The sequence below is a fragment of the Oncorhynchus tshawytscha genome, linkage group LG01 (assembly GCF_018296145.1).
Source record: "Oncorhynchus tshawytscha isolate Ot180627B linkage group LG01, Otsh_v2.0, whole genome shotgun sequence".
NCBI lineage: Eukaryota > Metazoa > Chordata > Actinopteri > Salmoniformes > Salmonidae > Oncorhynchus > Oncorhynchus tshawytscha.
Genome location: NC_056429.1, coordinates 77,704,847 through 77,726,888, shown reverse-complemented (window position 1 = coordinate 77,726,888; position 22,042 = coordinate 77,704,847). Strand labels below are relative to the sequence as shown.

The window sequence follows — 22,042 nt, the reverse complement described above, 5'->3', positions numbered from 1 at the left end:
AGCTACTGGGATGGTGTAAATACAACTAGGCTGCATTACACACTACAATGGATATTCCAACCTTGAGCCCTGGCCCGCACTAGTCTTGCTGATCAAATACGTTTTTTTTTAACGTGCTCCCTAACCAATGGCTGTGCTGTGTAGGCCTACTCAGTGGCCTTGTGGTTAGTGTCCGCCCTGAGATTGGAGGTTTGGGCTTTCGATCCCTCGCCCATTCATACCAAAGAAAAGTGGGGCCCAATGCTTTTCTGCTTGGGGGTAAGGCCCTGTGATAGATTTGCCTCTTGTTTAGCCCAATCTAACACAGTGCATTGTGTGGTGCATTAATTAGATTTATCAGAGGAATTTATTGAGGGATTATTTTATCTTTATTTAACTAGGCAAGTCAGTTAAGAACAAGAATAATTTATTATTTTCAATGACAGCCTAGGAACAGTGGGTTAACAACAGATTTTTACCTTGTCAGCTCAGGGATTCAATCTCGCAACCTTCTGGTTACTAGTCCAACACTCTAACCACTAGGCTTGAATGAATAGAACATTTGAATGAATACCTCTCTCCTCCAAAACCAGAGGGGGAGGCAGAGAGAGACATTGCAGTTGATATACTGTAGATAGATGAGTTAGCACAGAACTTCCCGAAAACAATGCGCACGCTTCAATGGGGCAGATGTCGGAGTTGTTGTGATAATGGATGGCCAGATAGCTACCAACAATGACAAGAAACTACCATGTGGGGATTCGTAAGAGAGTGAACGTTATTTATACCTCTCTGAAATGAAAATGGATGGCCCTCATTCAGCAAAATATATTTTACCTAAACCCTACCCTGTACCCAAAATAATAATTAAAACAAAGTGGATAGGAGAACATGCTTACAATTTACCTTAACTTATTGGACAGACCAGCTTTACACTGAACCCAAACCGGCTGCGCGCGTGCGCTATCATGTATAAATTTATTTTGTCCCCCCCACACCAAACGCGATCACGACACGCAGTTTAAAATATGAAAACAAACTCTGAACCAATGACATTAATTTGGGGACAGGTCGAAAAGCATTAAACATGCTTCTATAAACCAATGAGGAGATGGGAGAGGCAGGACTTTCAGTGCGATCTGCCTTAGAAATAGGAATGAGTTCTATGTTACGCTTCGAACACACCGACTGTGTTATTGCGTTTCCATACACCAGAAGTACATTCATTTCCAATGGAACGCTGCATTTGCCTTGCATTGCAGAGGCAGTTGCAGTAGGTTCTGTTGTATGCGTAGACTTGACAGATTTTTTTTGTTGCACACATATTCAGTAAAAATGTGCATAAAAACAGTTTGATTGCATAATTTCTTTATATTTTTTATTAATTTATTTGCCAAGTATATTACTTATTCGATAACATCCACAAATTAATTGAGAGCCTATAATATAATTTCCCTCCAAAATGCAGTTTTGGAGCGAAATGCAATAATAAATCATCAAGATAGCAGAGTAGGCTCTTTCAACAATGAGACCAACGTTGAGGAAGGTGGTCTTGATCACTCTGTTGGGCCGGGACCAGCCCCGCCGAAAGCGCAGGTCTGTGTGGGTCCAGAGATGGTTAAAGTCCCGAAAGCAGGCAGGGGAGTTCCACCGTCTAATTCAAGAGCTTCGACTGTTTGGAGAGGAATTCCGAAGTTACTTTCGCCTGGACCGAAGCCAGTTCGATCACCTGCTCCAGATGGTTGGAGCCAGGATCACCCGGATGGATACCAACTACCGGGAGTCCATCAGCCCAGTTGAACGCCTGGCGATTTGTCTCTGGTAAGCTACATTCTAGAACATTTTTAAAGCCTTTGATACCATAATTGATTGATATTTGATATATTGTTTTTATGTGGAACCTAGCTAGCTAAAGGGCTCTGGTTAATAGTCCCTATTTGACATCAGATGTACTTTTACAGAATGTTCATTGGGACTATAACATTTCCCAAAGTTGGTTTATAATCCTTTTTTAATTATGCAATGTTATCAAATGAAAAGAAAGGTGCCTTCTGCCCTGATGAAGCTAGGCTAGTCTTCTCCAGGACCCATTGTTGTTCAAGACAGTTACAGTCATTCATTACATTCTTATTGGACTCGCATATACTCTTAGAGAAAAAGGTTCCAAAAGTGTCCTTCTGCTTTCCCCATAGGATAACCATTTTTGGTTCCAGGTATAATACTTAATACATGGAACCCAATAGGGTTCTACTTGGAACCAAGGGGTACTACCTGGAACCTAAAAGGGATCTCCTATGGGGACAGCCAGAGAACCCTTTTAAGTAGATAGAAAGAATGGTACTAAGAGTAGAGTTGACCTGGACTACAATTTATTGATATACTCATAGACTGAATTGTACTGTTTCAAGGCATTGTTAATGATGGTTGATGAGTATTACAATATAATTAGTAAAGCATAATAAACAGTAATGAGGTAGCTATATGAGTAGATATAACATGTGGGTGGAATTCAAGTTATACACAATATTGATCATTATATTTTAGATTCTTGGCGACAGGGGACTCCTACAGGACCATAGGATTCAGCTTCCGAGTTGGACGGTCCACGGTGGCAGGCATTGTCCCCTCTGTGGCACAAGCCATTTGGGACTATCTGGTTGGTGAATACATGCCTGTCCCCAAGGAGGAAGACTGGAGGACCATCGCTGCCGAGTTCCTGGAGAGGTGGAATTTCCCCAACTGTCTTGGCTCCATTGACGGGAAACATGTAGTAATCCAGGCTCCACTGTGCTCAGGTTTGCAATTCTACAACTACAAGGGTACATATTCAGTTGTACTCTTGGCTGTAGTAGATGCCATCTACTGTTTCCGTGTTGTCGATGTTGGTGCTTACGGCAAGGGAAGTGATGGCGTGACCCTCCGAGACTGCCTTTGGCCAGGCACTTCAGGATGGCACCCTGGATATTCCACCACCTGCATCACTCCCTAGGGCTGAAGACCTGGGACCTGTTCCCCACGTCTTCGTCGGCAATGAGGCCTTCCCTTTAAGACCCAACCTCGTGAGGCCCTACGCTGGACGCCAGCTGCCATTGCCAAAGCCTGTAAGGATCTTTAACAAACGACTGTCCAGGGCAAGGTTAGTTGTTGAATGCGCCTTTGGGATTCTGGCAGCCCGATGGATAATGTATTGGAGAGTGCTTGGTCTCAGCCCCTCAAATGTCGATGCCTGTGTGAAGGCCACACGTGTTCTCTATAACTACCTGCGGAGGTCATTCCAGGAGTCGCTCCGGATGGAGATGGGCACGCCAAATGGTCAGCTTCCTGATGTCACCAGGGCAGGTGCCAACATGCCCCCAGACAGGCATTCCAGGTGAGGGAGAAGCTGACCACCTACTTCTCATCGCCAGCACGTGAAGTCCCATGGCAGTATGCCGTGGAGGGAAACAGCTCTTTTAAGAGCCCCATAAAAGGTTATTTTAAGAACCCTCCACTGTTGTCCATAAAATTACATTTTCCCCCAGATTACTTTATGTATCATTGTCTCTCTTCATTTGGAAGCTATATTTAAGTGAAATTTGGGAGTAAAGACCACACCTTAACCCCTTCCCTCTCCCATTAACGTCAGTATTATACACACCTGGCATGGTACATCAGGTGAGCGGGAGCACTAATTAAGGTTATACGTCATACAGTTAGTATGATAACAAAGGGAAAGGGTAAACTAGGGTCCATACAAATAGTACAGTTTACCACCATGTTCACTGGCTTGACAAAATACAGGTGGGAAAAAAACAAATTAGCAAGAGAATGGGTTTTTACTTTCATCTTGTTTTAGATCAAAGGTGTAGGGAAGAAATAAGCAGATTAAGTCTCAATTAGATATTAATAAACAGCTGAAACAACTGACCATGAAAACATAATTTAATAAGTATTCAAGTACAGGAAAGTACATGACAGGTATGTGTGTTGTAAAAATGTTTAAAAAAATTAAAACTATTGAAAGAGGTGTGTGCGTGCGTGTAAAAAAAAAGAGAAAAGAAATGAATGTGTAGCCTGTAATCTGTAAGAGAACAACAAGAGCATGTATTTTTGGCACAACTGCAGACCGATACAGGGACTACTCATAAAGCCTAGACGTAGACTAGAGGTCAACCGATTAATCAGGAATGGCCGATTAATTAGGGCCAATTTCAAGTTTTCATAACAATCGGAAATCGGTATTTTTGGGCGCCGATTTAAAGATTTTCTTTTTGCAATTTTTTTTTTTTTACACCTTTATTTAATCTTTATTTAACTAGGCAAGTCAGTTAAGAACACATTCCTATTTTCAATGACGCCCTAGGAACGGTGGGTTAACTGCCTCGTTCAGTGGCAGAATGACAGATTCTCACCTTGTCAGCTCGGGGGATCCAATCTTGCAACTTTACAGTTAACTAGTCCAACGCAATAACGACCTGCCTCTCTCTCATTGCACTCCACAAGGAGACTGCCTGTTACGCAAATGCAGTAAGCCAAGGTAAGTTGCTAGCTAGCATTAAACTTATCTTATAAAAAACAATCAATCATAATCACTAGTTAACTACACCTGGTTGATGATATTACTAGATATTATCTAGCATGTCCTGTGTTGCATATAATCTCACTGAGCATACAAGCATACAAGTATCTAAGTATCTGACTGAGCGGTGGTAGGCAGAAGCAGGCACGTAAATATTCATTCAAACAGCACTTTTGTGTGTTTTGCCAGCAGCTCGTCGTTGTGCGTCAAGCATTGCGCTGTTTATGACTTCAAACCTATCAACTCCCGAGATGAGGCTGGTGTGACCTGGTGTGACTGAAGTGAAATGGCTGGATAGTTAGCGCGCGCTAATAGCGTTTCAAACTTCACTAGCTCTGAGCCTTGGGGTGGTTGTTTCCCTTGCTCTTCATGGGTAACACTGCTTCGATGTGGTGGATGTTGTCGTTGTGTTGCTGGTTCGAGCCCAGGGAGGAGCGAGGAGAGGGACGGAAGCTATACTGTTACACTATCAATACTAAAGTGCCTATAAGAACATCCAATAGTCAAAGGTTAATGAAATACAAATGGCATAGAGGGAAATAGTCCTATAATAACTACAACCTAAAACTTCTTACCTGGGAATATTGAAGACTCATGTTAAAAGGAACCACCAGCTTTCATATGTTCTCATGTTCTGAGCAAGGAACTGAAACGTTAGCTTTCTTACATAGCACATATTGCACTTTTACGTTCTTCTCCAACACTTTGTTTTTGCATTATTTAAACCAAATTGAACATTGCTAAATTGATTTTATTGATGTATTATATTAAGTTAAAATAAGTGTTAATTCAGTATTGTTGTAATTGTCATTATTACAAATACAATTATTATTATTATTTTTTAAATCGTCTGATTAAATCGGTATCAGCCTTTGTGGTCCTCCAATAATCGGTATCGGCGTTGAAAAATCATAATCGGTTGACCTCTACTTCAGACATGGCCATAAAGAGAGAGAGATGGCAGGGCACTGGAGATCTGAGGTACGAAGAGGTGTGTGTGTGTGTGTCTCTGAAAAAAAAAGAAATAATATGTAGCCATAACACTGCTAAACAAACAAATGGCCCCTGGACGTCACGGACCAGTCGATGGAACATAACTTCACAAAAAGTTTCATCACCCTGGTTTCCAAGTGGTTTTAAATAAAATAAATATATTGACCTTTAATCTCGTAAGAGACGAAGAGCATCTGTGAAAACTGTATGAGTTTCAATTCAGAAATCTATTTAACACTAATAATGAATGCTATCCTAAGACTTTATAAACAAATGACTTTATGAATTGACTGAATTTAAACAGACCTGACGTGTGTGAAAAAAAAGGTACAATGAGGGAGGTCAAAACAACAACCAGACAACTCCTCTCCTCTTCCTGTCCATCCTGTGAGCTGGTCAGCTAAATTGACTCCATTTCTGAAAGGGAAGAGAACACATACAACCTTAACATAATATGACACCATAAAAGCTGAGATTTATGTTAACTAAATACTGCTTGTATAGTGCAGTTAGTGGCATAAATATAGGAACAGTGTGGTAAAGTTGGTAATACTTGCTGTTTACTCATGGAATTTGTATTTCAGATCAAAAGATGAATATGACAGGCAGATATTTCGACAGCAAAATGTTTTAGGATATTTTCTAACCCAGAAACAACAGCTATACATTTGCCTCATATTAATACTTTGATCGTGTCACGTTCGTCGTAGTGAGAAGACCAAGGTGCAGCGTGAATTGAATACATGTTAAATTTTAATGAAGACGGACACTAAACAAACTACAAAAACAACAAAACGAACGTGAAGTTATACTACAAACGTGCAGACACAGGCAACTAGACATAGACAATAACCCACGAAATACCCAAAGAAGATGGCTGCCTAAATATGGTTCCCAATCAGAGACAACAATAAACAGCTGCCTCTAATTGAGAACCTGGTTTCAGAGCTGGTCATGGGTGCACCTCAGCCACGCTCTTGCTGCTGGTGAGTCTCTGATCCACCTCTACGCAGACGACACCATTCTGTATACTTCTGGCCCTTCTTTGGACACTGTGTTAACAACCCTCCAGGCAAGCTTCAATGCCATACAACTCTCCTTCCCGTGGCCTCCAATTGCTCTTAAATACAAGTAAAACTAAATGCATGCTCTTCAACCGATCGCTACCTGCACCTGCCCGCCTGTCCAACATCACTACTCTGGATGGCTCTGACTTCCGGTTCTTCTGGTTCCGACCTAGAATACGTGGACAACTACAAATACCTAGGTGTCTGGTTAGACTGTAAACTCTCCTTCCAGACCCATATCAAACATCTCCAATCCAAAGTTAAATCTAGAATTGGCTTCCTATTTCGCAACAAAGCATCCTTCACTCATGCTGCCAAACATACCCTTGTAAAACTGACCATCCTACCAATCCTCGACTTTGGCGATGTCATTTACAAAATAGCCTCCAATACCCTACTCAACAAATTGGATGCAGTCTATCACAGTGCAATCCGTTTTGCCACCAAAGCCCCATATACTACCCACCATTGCGACCTGTACGCTCTCGTTGGCTGGCCCTCGCTTCATACTCGTCGCCAAACCCACTGGCTCCATGGCATCAACAAGACCCTGCTAGGTAAAGTCCCCCCTTATCTCAGCTCGCTGGTCACCATAGCATCTCCCACCTGTAGCACATGCTCCAGCAGGTATATCTCTCTAGTCACCCCCAAAACCAATTCTTTCTTTGGCCGCCTCTCCTTCCAGTTCTCTGCTGCCAATGACTGGAACGAACTACAAAAATCTCTGAAACTGGAAACACTTATCTCCCTCACTAGCTTTAAGCACCAACTGTCAGAGCAGCTCACAGATTACTGCACCTGTACATAGCCCACCTATAATTTAGCCCAAACAACTACCTCTTTCCCTACTGTATTTAATTAATTAATTTATTTTGCTCCTTTGCACCCCATTATTTTTATTTCTACTTTGCACATTCTTCCATTGCAAATCTACCATTCCAGTGTTTTACTTGCTATACTGTATTTACTTTGCCACCATGGCCTTTTTTTTGCCTTTACCTCCCTTAACTCACCTCATTTGCTCACATCGTATATAGACTTGTTTATACTGTATTATTGACTGTATGTTTGTTTTACTCCATGTGTAACTCTGTGTCGTTGTATGTGTCGAACTGCTTTGCTTTATCTTGGCCAGGTCGCAATTGTAAATGAGAACTTGTTCTCAACTTGCCTACCTGGTTAAATAAAGGTGAAATAACTTTTTTTTAAAAACCAATCTAGGCAACTATAGACATACATAAACACCTAGATGGAAAACAACCCCATAAACCTACAAAACCCCTAGACAGTACAAAAATACATACATCACCCATGTCACACCCTGACCCAACCAAAATATATAAAGAAAACAAAGAACACTCAGGTCAGGGCGTGACAGATCTGAAATACCAATAAACCTACATGACTATACTGTAAAAATGATCTACTTTTCTTCACAGTTGCACACTTATGACACTACCTGTGATGTGGAGAAAAAAAAACGTTCCATTGAACTCGGCTTCGAAAAGCAGCTGATACATTTTAACCTTGACTGCTGCTTTTCTTTGCTGAGGCAGCCTCTTCAGTGTTGGCACCAGGCTCATGGCAAAGAGGGTCTCTTCATCCTCCTACCTGTGAGCATCAGGTTGGGCTGCATCCCTCTCGACGGCTTGGAGGAGAGCCTCTGCTGAAATGAGTTGAGTGGATCCGGGGGCTGGTACCTCCGATGACGCCTAGTGTGACGTTGTTCCTCTTCGTTTCTCTCTCTGTTTCTCTCCACGGCCACATCCTGTTCAACAAGGTCCTCAGTGGTCACTTCCCGTGAGGTTCATAATAATCTCAGGTGGTCCTAGATCCAGAGGTGCTTCCTCCATTTCATCATCTTCCATGGCTGCACCAGTGGTGGTCAAATTAAATCAAATCAAATTTTATTTGTCACATACACATGGTTAGCAGATGTTAATGCGAGTGTAGCGAAATGCTTGTGCTTCTAGTTCCGACAATGCAGTAATAACCAACAAGTAATCTAACTAACAATTCCAAAACTACTGTCTTATACACAGTGTAAGGGGATAAAGAATATGTACATAAGGATATATGAATGAGTGATGGTACAGAGCAGCATATCGAGCGTATCGAGTACAGTATATACATATGAGATGAGTATGTAAACAAAGTGGCATAGTTAAAGTGGCTAGTGATACATGTATTACATAAGGATGCAGTCGATGATATAGAGTACAGTATATACGTATGCATATGAGATGAATAATGTAGGGTAAGTAACATTATATAAGGTAGCATTGTTTAAAGTGGCTAGTGATATATTTACATCATTTCCCATCAATTCCCATTATTAAAGTGGCTGGAGTTGAGTCAGTGTCAGTGTCAGTGTGTTGGCAGCAGCCACTCAATGTTAGTGGTGTCTGTTTAACAGCCTTCTGGATGATAGCGGGGTGAACAGGCAGGGGCTTGGGTGGTTGATGTCCTTGATGATCTTTATGGCCTTCCTGTAACATCGGGTGGTGTAGGTGTCCTGGAGGGCAGGTAGTTTGCCCCGGTGATGCGTTGTGCAGACCTCACTACCCTCTGGAGAGCCTTACGGTTGTGGGCGGAGCAGTTGCCGTACCAGATGGTGATACAGCCCGCCAGGATGCTCTCGATTGTGCATCTGTAGAAGTTTGTGAGTGCTTTTGGTGACAAGCCGAATTTCTTCAGCCTCCTGAGGTTGAAGAGGCGCTGCTGCGCCTTCTTCACGATGCTGTCTGTGTGAGTGGACCAATTCAGTTTGTCTGTGATGTGTATGCCGAGGAACTTAAAACTTGCTACCCTCTCCACTACTGTTCCATCGATGTGGATCGGGGGGTGTTCCCTCTGCTGTTTCCTGAAGTCCACAATCATCTCCTTAGTTTTGTTGACGTTGAGTGTGAGGTTATTTTCCTGACACCACACTCCGAGGGCCTTCACCTCCTCCCTGTAGGCCGTCTCGTCGTTGTTGGTAATCAAGCCTACCACTGTTGTGTCGTCCGCAAACTTGATGATTGAGTTGGAGGCGTGCATGGCCACGCAGTCGTGGGTGAACAGGGAGTACAGGAGAGGGCTCAGAACGCACCCTTGTGGGGCCCCAGTGTTGAGGATCAGCGGGGTGGAGATGTTGTTGCCTACCCTCACCACCTGGGGGCGGCCCGTCAGGAAGTCCAGTACCCAGTTGCACAGGGCGGGGTCGAGACCCAGGGTCTCGAGCTTGATGACGAGCTTGGAGGGTACTATGGTGTTGAATGCCGAGCTGTAGTCGATGAACAGCATTCTCACATAGGTATTCCTCTTGTCCAGATGGGTTAGGGCAGTGTGCAGTGTGGTTGAGATTGCATCGTCTGTGGACCTATTTGGGCGGTAAGCAAATTGGAGTGGGTCTAGGGTGTCAGGTAGGGTGGAGGTGATATGGTCCTTGACTAGTCTCTCAAAGCACTTCATGATGACGGAAGTGAGTGCTACGGGGCGGTAGTCGTTTAGCTCAGTTACCTTAGCTTTCTTGGGAACAGGAACAATGGTGGCCCTCTTGAAGCATGTGGGAACAGCAGACTGGGATAGGGATTGATTGAATATGTCCGGAAACACACCAGCCAGCTGGTCTGCGCATGCTCTGAGGGCGCGGCTGGGGATGCCGTCTTGGACTGCAGCCTTGCGAGGGTTAACACGTTTAAATGTTTTACTCACCTCGGCTGCAGTGAAGGAGAGGCCGCATGTTTTGGTTGCAGGCCGTGTCAGTGGCACTGTATTGTCCTCAAAGCGGGCAAAAAAGTTATTTAGTCTGCCTGGGAGCAAGACATCCGGGTCCGTGACAGGGCTGGTTTTCTTTTTGTAATCCGTGATTGACTGTAGACCCTGCCACATACCTCTTGTGTCTGAGCTCTAACCATCAGCCCGCAGATACACTGCAGGTAGGTTGTGCGGGTAGGCTCATCTACATGATGAAGTTATTATGGATAAGAGCAAGAGTATTTGTATTTGTCAAACGGCAGTCAAGTATTGATCATCATGTCACCAGAATAAGACTCTCTATATTTATTAAGGAGCGTCAAGATCACCACGCACTTTCACCACCCTGTGAAGTTCATCATCATTTATTTTATCTGTAGCCTAATAAACTGCATGATTTCCAGAGTCGTAGTGGGAGTACCACACACCATGTCATTGCGTGACTCCAAGTTTACTTCGATATGTTGGTTGTTATATCAATATTTGTGCATAAAGGCATTTCCACCTCAATTTCTTGCATAATTCATTTTACCGACACAAAAAGGTCCCACCATGTCAAATGAACAAATGATCTGTCAGCCTTTATAAAATTGTACCGAACTTCCTGTTTGTATCACAGGTGTCTTGATTTTTTTTTAAAGTACGGTTTGATTTTACTCGCAAAAAAAATGTGGAAATGTGGTTAGTGTCTGTTGGAAAGCAGACTGAACCAGGTTTTCCTCTAGGACTTTGCCTGTGCTCTATTCCTTTTCTTTTTTATCCTAAAACACGTCCTAGTCCTTGCCTATGACAAGCTCACCCATAACATGATGCAACTACCAACATGCTTAAAAATATGAAAAGTGGTACTGAATGATGTGTTGTGTTGGATTTGCCACAAAAATAATGCTTTGTATTCCCGGACCAAAAGTTAAATTCTTTGCCAAAGTTTTTGCAGTATTACTTTAGTGCTTTGTTTTGGATGCATATTAGAGAAATTGTTTTTTTCTCTACAGCCTTCCTTCCTTTCATTCTGTAATTTACAGTAGTATTGTGGAGTAACTACAATGTTGTTGATCCAACCTCAGTTTTCTCCTGTCACAGCCATTTAACTCTGTTACTGGTTTAAAATCACCTTTGGCCTTATGGTGAAATCCCTGAGACGTTTCCTTCCTCTCCGTCAACTGAGTTAGAAAGGACACCTGTATCTTTGTAGCGACTGGGTGTATTGATACACCATCCAATGTGTAATAATAATTTCACCATGCTCAAAGGGATATTAAATGTCTGCTTTTATTTTTTTTTTTACCCATCTACCAATAGACGCTCTTCTTTAAAAGGCATTGGAAAACCTCCCTTGTCTTTGTAGTTGAATCTGTGCTTCAAATTCACTGCTCGATTGAGGGACCTTACAGTTAATTAAATTCAGGCTGTAACATGACAAAATGTGAAAAAAGTCAAGGGGTGTGAATACTTTCTGAAGGCACTGTACACACAATTAACCATCATGAGTAGGCCTAAGGAACTATGAAAATACTTGAAAATAACCCCTATTTAATCTCTAGGAAAAAAATCGACGGAAATTGATGGTTTGCTGTATGGATCAGATGCGATGTAGGTTATTACCACTAAATAAATTATTCTGAAAAGTTCTTATCCATCAAGTTGTGTCACAGTTTGGGAACCACTGCAATATATGTTAGGAGTACAGTTAAGAATGTGGACATTGTGGCCTTTATAGCTATGGTGATTAATGGCACTGTCAAGATGGAGAGGAAGTCCAGGAAAATATATACAGTATCATTGTGGATGTGGCAGAACGGTTCCTGGGACTGAAAGACTTCTCAGCAGTGGAGTTCCATAGAGTATTTTCACAAGCTGTACCACCTTCGCAGGTCATAGTCTGTGAAGGGAGATATGAAGATTTGAGGTAAGGAAGAAGTGGGAGCTTTAGGGGTTTTGGTTTTGTCAATGTATTTGTTTTATTGTTTTATTTTGGGTTAGGGAAAATGTACTTAACCATCACGTATTGGTTTTATTTTTTACCTTGGTTTTTTTCAACCCCGTCCAGTTAGCGGCGGTAATACACCATTTTGGTTTGTAGTCTGCCATAAAACTCACAGAAGAAGAAGAAAATATTATGGAGTGGGAGTGTCTTGATTCTAACTACCATTAATGCTTTTAGCGCGAAAAATAAGAAGGAACGCATAGCTGACAATGAATGAAATAACCTGAAATAGCTGGCTAGCCAAGTCTTTTGACGAGGTTGGCTACCTTTATACATGTAACCGGTAGGCATTTGAGATGCATGTGTGATTAGTGAAGTAATACGTTTCCAGCTAGGATCTAGCTAACGAAATATGTAAGCTTGCGTTGACTAAAACCAATAACGTGAACTAAAGTAATTTAGCCACTCAGGTTAGCTGCAGCTATCTAAAGCTAGTCATCTAAGTTAGCTATCCTCCAAACACACATGCATGTCGTCAGATCTCTAACGTTACAATGCAGAGGACCAAGTTAAAGAAGAACTCTGTGAGTATTTGCAAATTTTTATGATGTGACAAGCTATTACTTTTACATACATGAATACGTAACGTTAGCTCGCAGGGTTTCCCGTAGCTCTTCATGACTCTTAAGTTCCATTACATTACACATAGCTAAATCAGCCATTGGACTAAGTCGTCTTCTGTATGGGGGAGATTTGTTAAAAGCCCAGAAGTTCAGTCTGAACATAAACACGCGTCACTTGGTATGGTTTTGTAAACATAGGGACCTTTCATATCAGCAAGAAATTATTTTCAAAAAACTAACGGTTGAATCGAGACACCTTGTGCATATTCTAAAACATGGGGGTGGACGATTCTCTTCTCATCCTGAAAAAAATGATATTAAAGTCAATTAATCCGCCATCATTAACACGATGGACAAATCGAATGATTTATTGAGTTATACAAGGGGGGGTATAATCATGAATGCTGATTGGTTAAAAGTGCATTCCAGCCGTTGACTATTCCACAAGTTACAGCAGGCATTTTAACATCAGATGGTCACCTCAACTTCCGTCTGTTTTCCATAAACATGTGCTGTAAAATCGATGTATGGCCTTTTGGGTACACTCACCCTAACAAGTTGTGTATCAATTATTTTGATTGAATTTGTGTGTATATATACATACATACACAAACAACCATTTACAGACGCACACAATTAAGTGATAATGCCTGAGAGTGTTGAAAACTGCCAATATATCTTCCAAACGCCGGCTTTGACGGCATTATCACTTTTATACAACTGGTTACCAACATATTCAAATAAGGATTGTCATATTTTCATTCAACTTTATTTTTTAATATATGTATTCATTTTCATCCTTCCACAAGATATAGTCCCAAACCAAATATAGGGTTGCTACCCTGGTCGTTCGTTCTATCGGTTCGGTTGCCAGACACAACCCAGTCGTTCAGTCTTTTTGTTCTGTATCTATGGACCCAGTCGTTCATTCTAAATGTTCCATTGCCATCCAGGCTGGCAACGTTCTTATCCCTTGCTTGCTAGCTAGCCAACTACAGCTAACTTAGTCACGTAACAACAGTAACCACATTTGCATAAGCTGTTCTCTGACATTTATTTGGATACATCCATAAAAATGATGGCAGCTGATTCATGATTTCAACTAGCTGAGAAACGCTGCCTTCCCCTCGCTCTCGTCCCAACCATGTTCATTACTATGGGACAGCTAGAGATCGAATTTGAATATTGAAACAATGTTGCAAATGTCGGAGATAGACAGCAAGGTCTAGGATGCTAAACGGCTTGCATTCCCTGAACACCTGTGTATAAGCATAACTCAGAAAGTGTAGTTTTGTCAATAGAGGAACTCATAAATGTATGGATCTGTGCTAAACTGCAACAGGTAAGCGAAATATCAAAATTTACTGGGGGAGGGGTGATCCAAGGGTTGTCAAACTTATTTGTTTTTGTTTTGGAGGGTTGTTTTTTTCTATTGGGCTCAGGGTAATGTGTGTGTTTACCTTGTTTACATTTTCTCTTCTGATTTGTATTTAAGCAAAAAGGCCAGAGGAGGTGTAGATGCTGTATGGTAATGAAATGCGTCACAATGTAAACTGGGTATTATTTAAGCAATAAGGCCTGAGGGGTGTGGCATATGGCTAATATACCACAGCTAAGGGCTGTTCTTATGTGCAACGCATAGTGCCTGGACACAGCCCTTAGCCATGGTATATTGGCCAAATACCACAAACCACCGACGTGCCTTTTTGCTTTTATAAACTGGTTACCAACATAAATATTTTTGGGGTCATACCCGTGTTATACGGTCTGATGTACCACGGCTTACAGCATTCAGGCCTCGAACCACCCAGTTTATAATTTACTTATAAACAATTGCTTGACTGACTTCTGATATTACCCTACTAAAGTTTATAAATGTTTGTCAACGTTTAGTATGGTATGTCTATTATTAAACTTTAGCTACTGCAGGCCTATGATATGAAGGCAATAAGTGAAATAATCTGTCTGTAAACAATTGGTGGAAAAATTACTTGTGTCATGCACAAAGTAGATGTCCTAACCGACTTCCCAAAGCTATAGTTTATGAACAAGAAATTTGTGGAGTGGTTGAAAAATGAGTTTTAATGACTCAAACCTAAGTGTATGTAATTTTCTGACTTAGTTGTACATTTAATTACTTCCTCTACTGGTTGTCTGGGTGGTTGGTCCTTATGCTTTGGACTAGAGGTCGACCGATTAATCGGAATGGCCGCTTTAATTAGGGCCGATTTCATGTTTTCATAATAATCGGAAATCTGTATTTTTGGACCCTTTTTTTATACACCTTTTGATCTTTATTTAACTAGGCAAGTCAGTTAAGAACACATTCTTATTTTCAATGATGGCCTAGGAACGGTGGGTTAACTTCTTATGGTATAGGGGACGGTTGCGTGCCACTTGGGCAAAAAACAGGGAAAATGCAGCGGAGCAAATTCAAAAAAATTATATAAAAATCTAACTTTCATTAAATCACACATGTAAGATACTCAATTAAAGCTACACTCGTTGTGAATCCAGCCAACATGTCAGATTTAAAAAAAGGCTTTTCGGCAAAAGCATAAGAAGCTATTATCTGATGATAGCACAACAGTAAACAAAGAGGGTAGCATATTTCAACCCTGCAGGCGCTACACAAAACGCAGAAATAAAATATAAAACATGTATTATCTTTGACGAGCTTCTTTTGTTGGCACTCTAATATGTCCCATAAACATCACAATTGGTCCTTTTTGTTCGATTAATTCTGTCCATATATATCCAAATGTTAATTTAAAAAGCGTGTTTGATCCAGAAAAAAACAGCTTCCAAAATGCGCAACGTTCACTACAAAATATTTCAAAAGTTGCCTATAAACTTTGCCAAAATATTTCAAACTACTTTTGTAATACAACTTTAGGTATTTTTAAACGTTAATAATCAATCAAATTGTAGACAGGTTTATCTGTGTTCAATACAGGAAGACAACAAACCATGCTACTTTTCTAGTGTTGCGCAACTCAACAGTGTTACGCAGTTCCTAGATGGCCTAATTCTTCATTGCACAAATGAATAACCTCAACCAAATTCCAAAGACTGGTGACATCCAGTAGAAGTGGTAGGAACTGAAAAACAGTTCCTAAGAAATATCGTTTGCCAACGAGAACTCACTGAGCAGACGGAGACCTAAAAAAAAAAAATCTGAAAGTTTAGTCCTCTGTGTTTTGCCTGCTACATAAGTTCTGTTATACTCACAGACATGATTCAAACAGTTTTAGAAACGTCAGGGTTTTCTATCCAAATCTACTAATAATATGCATATCTTATATTCTTGGCATGAGTAGCAGGAATTTGAAATTGGGCACGCTATTTATCCAAAAGTGAAAATGCTGCCCCCTATCCCAAAGAGGTTAACTGACTCGTTCAGGGGCAGAAAGACAGATTTTGACCTTGAATCCCCTGAGCTGACAATCTTGCAACCTTACAGTTAACTAGTCCAACGCAATAACCACCTGCCTCTCTTTCGTTGCACTCCACAAGGAGTGTTACGCGAATGCAGTAAGCCAAGATAATTTGCTAGCTAGTTAAACTTATCTTATAAAAAAACTGTCATAATCACTCGTTAACTACACATGGTTGATATTACTAGATATTATCTAGCGTGTCCTGCGTTGCATATAATCTGACTGAGCATGCAAGTATTTGACTGAGCGGTGGTAGGCAGAAGCAGGCACGTAAACATTCATTCAAACAGCACTTTCGGGCGTTTTGCCAGCAGCTCTTCGTTGTGCGTCAAGCATTGTGCTGTTTATGACTTCAAGCCTATCAACTCCCGAGATGAGGCTGGTGTGACCGAAGTGAAATGGCTGGCTAGTTAGCGCGCGCTAATAGCGTTTCAAACATCACTCGCTCTGAGCCTTGGAGTGGTTGTTCCCCTTGCTCTGCATGGGTAACGATGCTTCGAGGGTGGCTGTTGTCGTTGTGTTCCTGGTTCAAGCCCAGAGAGGAGCAAGGAGAGGGACGGAAGCTATACTGTTACACTGGCAATTCTAAAGTGCCTATAAGAACATCCAATAGTCAAAGGTTAATGAAATACAAATGGTATAGAGGGAAATTGTCCTGTAATAACTACAACCTAAAACGTCTTACCTGGGAATATTGAAGACTCATGTTAAAAGGAACCACCAGCTTTCACATGTTCTCATGTTCTGAGCAAGGAACATAAACGTTAGCTTTAGCACATATTGCATTTTTACTTTCTTCTTCAACACTTTGTTTTTGCATTATTTAAACCAAATTGAACACGTTTCATTATTTATTTGACGCTAAATTGATTTTGATATATTATACAGTGGGGCAAAAAAGTTGTCAGCCACCAATTGTGCAAGTTCTCCCACTTAAAAAGATGAGAGGCCTGTAATTTATCATAGGTACACTTCAACTATGACAGAAAATGAGATTTGTTTTCCCAGAAAATCATATTGTAGGATTTTTAATGAATTTATTTGCAAATTATGGTGGAAAATAAGTATTTGGTCAATAAAAGTTTCTCAATACTTTGTTATATACCCTTTGTTGGCAATGACAGAGGTCAAACGTTTTCTGTCTTCACAAGGTTTTCACACACTGTTACTGGTATTTTGGCCCATTCCTCCATGCAGATCTCCTCTAGAGCAGTGATGTTTTGGGGCTGTTGCTGGGCAACACAGACTTTCAACTCCCTCCAAAGATTTTCTATGGGTTTGAGATCTGGAGACTGGCTAGGCCACTCCAGGACCTTGAAATGCTTCTTACGAAGCCACTTCGTTGCCCGGGCGGTGTGTTTGGGATCAATGTCATGCTGAAAGACCCAGCCACGTTTCATCTTCAATGCCCTTGCTGATGGAAGGAGGTTTTCACTCAAAATCTCACGATACATGGCCCCATTCATTCTTTCCTTTACACGGATCAGTCGTCCTGGTCCCTTTGCAGAAAAACAGCCCCAAAGCAGGATGTTTCCAACCCCATGCTTCACAGTAGGTATGGTGTTCTTTGGATGCAACTCAGCATTCTTTGTCCTCCAAACACAATGAGTTGAGCTTTTACCAAAAAGTTGACCATATGACATTCTCGCAATCTTCTTCTGGATCATCCAAATGCTCTCTAGCAAACTTCAGACGGGCCTGGACATGTACTGTCTTAAGCAGGGGGACACGTCTGGCACTGCAGTATTTGAGTCCCTGGCGGCGTAGTGTGTTACTGATGGTAGGCTTTGTTACTTTGGTCCCAGCTCTCTGCAGGTCATTCACTAGGTCCCCCCGTGTGGTTCTGGGATTTTTGCTCACCGTTCTTGTGATCATTGTGACCCCACGGGGTCAGATCTTGCGTGGAGCCCCAGATCGAGGGAGATTATCAGTGGTCTTGTATGTCTTCCATTTCCTAATAATTGCTCCCACAGTTGATTTCTTCAAACCAAGCTGCTTACCTATTGCAGATTCAGTCTTCCCAGCCTGGTGCAGGTCTACAATTTTGTTTCTGGTGTCCTTTGACAGCTCTTTGGTCTTGGCCATAGTGGAGTTTGGAGTGTGACTGTTTGAGGTTGTGGACCGGTGTCTTTTAAACTAATAACAAGTTCAAACAGGTGCCATTAATACAGGTAACGAGTGGAGGACAGAGGAGCCTCTTAAAGAAGAAGTTACAGGTCTGTGAGAGCCAGAAATCTTGCTTGTTTGTAGGTGACCAAATACTTATTTTCCACCATAATTTGCAAATAAATTCATAAAAAATCCTACAATGTGATTTTCTGGATTTTTTCCCCCTAATTTTGTCTTACATAGTTGAAGTGTACCTATGATGAAAATTACAGGCCTCTCTCATCTTTTTAAGTGGGAGAACTTGCACAATTGGTGGCTGACTAAATACTCCCCCCCGCTGTATTAAGTTAAAATAAGTGTTCATTCAGTATTGTTGTAATTGTCATTATTACAAATACATTTTTTGGTCCTCCAATAATCGGTGTCGGCGTTGAAAAATCATAATCGGTCGACCTCTACTTTGAACACTGTCACTAACTTCCAGACGAGCTTCAATGCCATACAACTCTCCTTCCGTGGCCTCCAACTGCTCTTAAATGCAAGCAAAACTAAATGTGTGCTCTTCAACCGATTGCTGCCCACACCTACCCACCCATCCAGCATCACTACTCTGGTTGGTTCTGACTTAGAATATGTGGACAACTACAAATGTCTGGTTAGACTGTAAACTCTCCTTGCAGACTCACGTTAAGCATCTTCCAATCCAAAATTAAATCTAGAGTCTGCTTCCTATTTCGCAACAAAGCATCCTTCAATCATGCTGCTAAACATACCCTTGTAAAACGGACTATCATACCGATCCTTGACTTCGGCGATGTAATTTACAAAATAGCCTCCAACACTACTCAGCAAATTGGATGCAGTCTATCACAGTGCAATCCGTTTTGTCACCAAAGCCCCATATACTACCAAGCACTGTGACCTGTATGCTCTCGTTGGCTGGCCCTCGCTTCATATCCGTTGCCAAACCAACTGGCTCCAGGTCATCTATAAGTCAATGCTAGCTAAAGGCCCAACTTATCTCAGCTCACTGGTCACCATAGCAGCACCCACTCGCAGCACGGGCTCCAGCAGGTGTATTTCACTAGTCACTCCCAAAGCCAATGTTTCCTTCGGCCGCCTTTCCTTCCAGTTCTCTGCTTCCAATGACTGGAACGAACTGCAATTATCACTGAAGCTGGAGACTCATCTCTCCCTCACTAGCTTTAAGCACCAGCTGTCAGAGCAGATCACTGCACCTTTAAATAGCCCATCCAACTACCTCATCATATTGTTATTTATTTTGCTCCTTTGCACCTCAGTACCACTACTTGCACACTCATCTTCTGCACCTCCTATCACCCCAGTGTTTAATTTGCCATACTGTAATAATTTCGCCACTATGGTCTATTTATTGCCTCAGCCCCCTTATGCTACCTCATTTGCACACACTGTATATATACTTTCTCTATTGTGTTATTGATACTGTTTATTCCATGTGTAACTCTGTGTCGCACTGCTTTGCTTTTTCTTGGCCAGGTCGCAGTTGTAAATGAGAACTTGTTCTCAACTAGCCTACCTGGTTAACCTTTCTAGGTAGCGGAACCCCTCAACAACATTCCGCTGAAAAGGCAGCGTGCGAAATTCAAAAATTATTTTTGGGAAATATGTAACTTTCACACATTAACATGTCCAATACAGCAAATGAAAGATAAACATCTTGTTAATCTACCCATAGTGTCCGATTTCAAAAATGCTTTACAGCGAAAGCACAACATATGATTATGTTAGGTTATAGCCAAGTCAGAAAAACAGCCATTTTTCCAGCCAAAGATAGGAGTCACAAAAAACAGAAATATAGATTAAATTAATCATTAACCTTTGATCTTCATCAGATGACACTCATAGGACATCATGTTACATAATACATGTATGTTTTGATCGATAATGTGCATATTTATATCCTAAACTCTGTTTATATTGGCGTGTTACGTGCAGTAATGTTTTGATTCCAAAACATCTGGTGATTTTGCAGAAATACTCATAATAAACATTGATAAAAGATACAATTGTTATTCACAGAATAAAATATATACTTCTCCTTAATGCAACCGCTGTGTCAGATTTCAAATAAATACAAATAAATAAAATTGACGGAAAAAGCATAATCTGAGAACGGAGCTCAGAACCCAAAACAGCTAGAGGAATATCCGCCATTTTGCACTCAACAAAGTTAGAAATAACACCATAAATATTTACTTACCTTTGAACTTCATCAGAAGGCACTCCCAGGAATCCCAGTTCGACAATAAATGACTGATTTGTTCCATAAAGTCTACTTGTGTCCAAATAGCCATGCTAACAACAAGTGTTCAGCCCAGTAATCCATTTTCATGAGGTGCATGCACTTCGTCCAGACACAAACTCGAAAAGTTAATTTACAGTCCTTTAGAAACATGTATGGAATCAATCTTTAGGATGTTTAACATAAAACATCAATAATGTTCCAACTGGAGAATTCCTTTGTCTGAAGAAAAGCACTGGAACGAGAGGTAACTCTGTCGTGATCGCACGTCATGAGACCAAGGCACTCTGCCAGACCACTGACTCAGAGGTCTCATGAGCCCCTCCTTTATAGTAGAATCCTCATTCAAGTTTCTAAAGATGGTTGACATCTAGTGGAAGCCGTAGGAAGTGCAACTTAACTCCATAGACACGGGGGGGAATGCTGCTGGAAATTTGAGGCGAAATATCCACAAGAAAAGTATTACCAAACATACTTTTCAAAATGCTGGTAGTGCATTCAGATTTCACCTGAAGCATGCACACACAATGTAAATACATGCATAAAATTCATACATACTAGCAGCTCGTGCATGTGTTACATGATTTTGCACATGCTTTATGTGACAGAAGTCTGAGCGCACTAGTACCAGCTTTTTTACCAAATCAGTTTAATACATTCCTGTGGATATTTTGGTCTCGTTATGATAACTGATTGAGGGGTTGGGTTAAATGCACAAGACGTGCATTGTTGTACAACTGACTAGGTATCCCCCTTTACCCTAACACCACAAAGGCTCTATGCTAATTTGCTGTACTTTGTCCCAACGATAGGTAATTGGAGGCCATCAGAAGACACTCTCTTCATTTTTCTACCCAAACAAACTCAAGGTGACCCCCCCCCCCATTGCATTGTCCTTTGAGTTAAGGCGTCCACATGCCTCACAGCCGGTAGAGTTTGGCATATACTATGATATTTTTCTTTTGGACTCTGGTGAGTTTATTCCGCTGTTTGGGCACACATTTTTTTTCTGGAGGCAAGCAGAATTTCAGGGAAAGCCTACTCCCCTTCCTCGGTGATTGCTCAACAGTAGGGATTCTTCAATAGTCTTTGTCATTCAATGAGAGACAACTCATTTTATGCAACAACAAAAAAATCATAACTGCACCAAACATCTTAGTTGTGCAATTTTACATTCAACTAAGATCTTCTGCAAAACATCAAAATGAATGACAGATTTATTGAGTTAGAATAATTCTGACTATTTAGAAGAAGTGTATACTGGCTATGGCGTCTCAATGGATGTTACTATTGCTGCTTTTTTCTCAATTTTTCAAGCATAGGT

At 41.3% G+C, this 22,042-nt stretch overlaps 1 protein-coding gene across 2 annotated transcripts in view; it reads left to right on the top strand.

The window, feature by feature from the left end:
- Positions 1 to 12,477: 12,477 nt before the first annotated feature.
- The window catches only part of dna2 (DNA replication helicase/nuclease 2), a 33,416-nt gene continuing 23,851 nt past the window's right edge, over positions 12,478 to 22,042 (top strand). The window contains exons 1-2 of one of the 2 annotated variants that reach the window (XM_024430810.1): positions 12,478 to 12,846; positions 21,531 to 21,587. In XM_024430810.1, coding sequence (XP_024286578.1) covers positions 12,817 to 12,846; positions 21,531 to 21,587 — 87 coding nt within the window. In that variant the 5' untranslated portion in view covers positions 12,478 to 12,816. The remainder of the gene's footprint in view (positions 12,847 to 21,530; positions 21,588 to 22,042) is intronic. The other variant, XM_024430818.1, reaches the window with a different exon arrangement.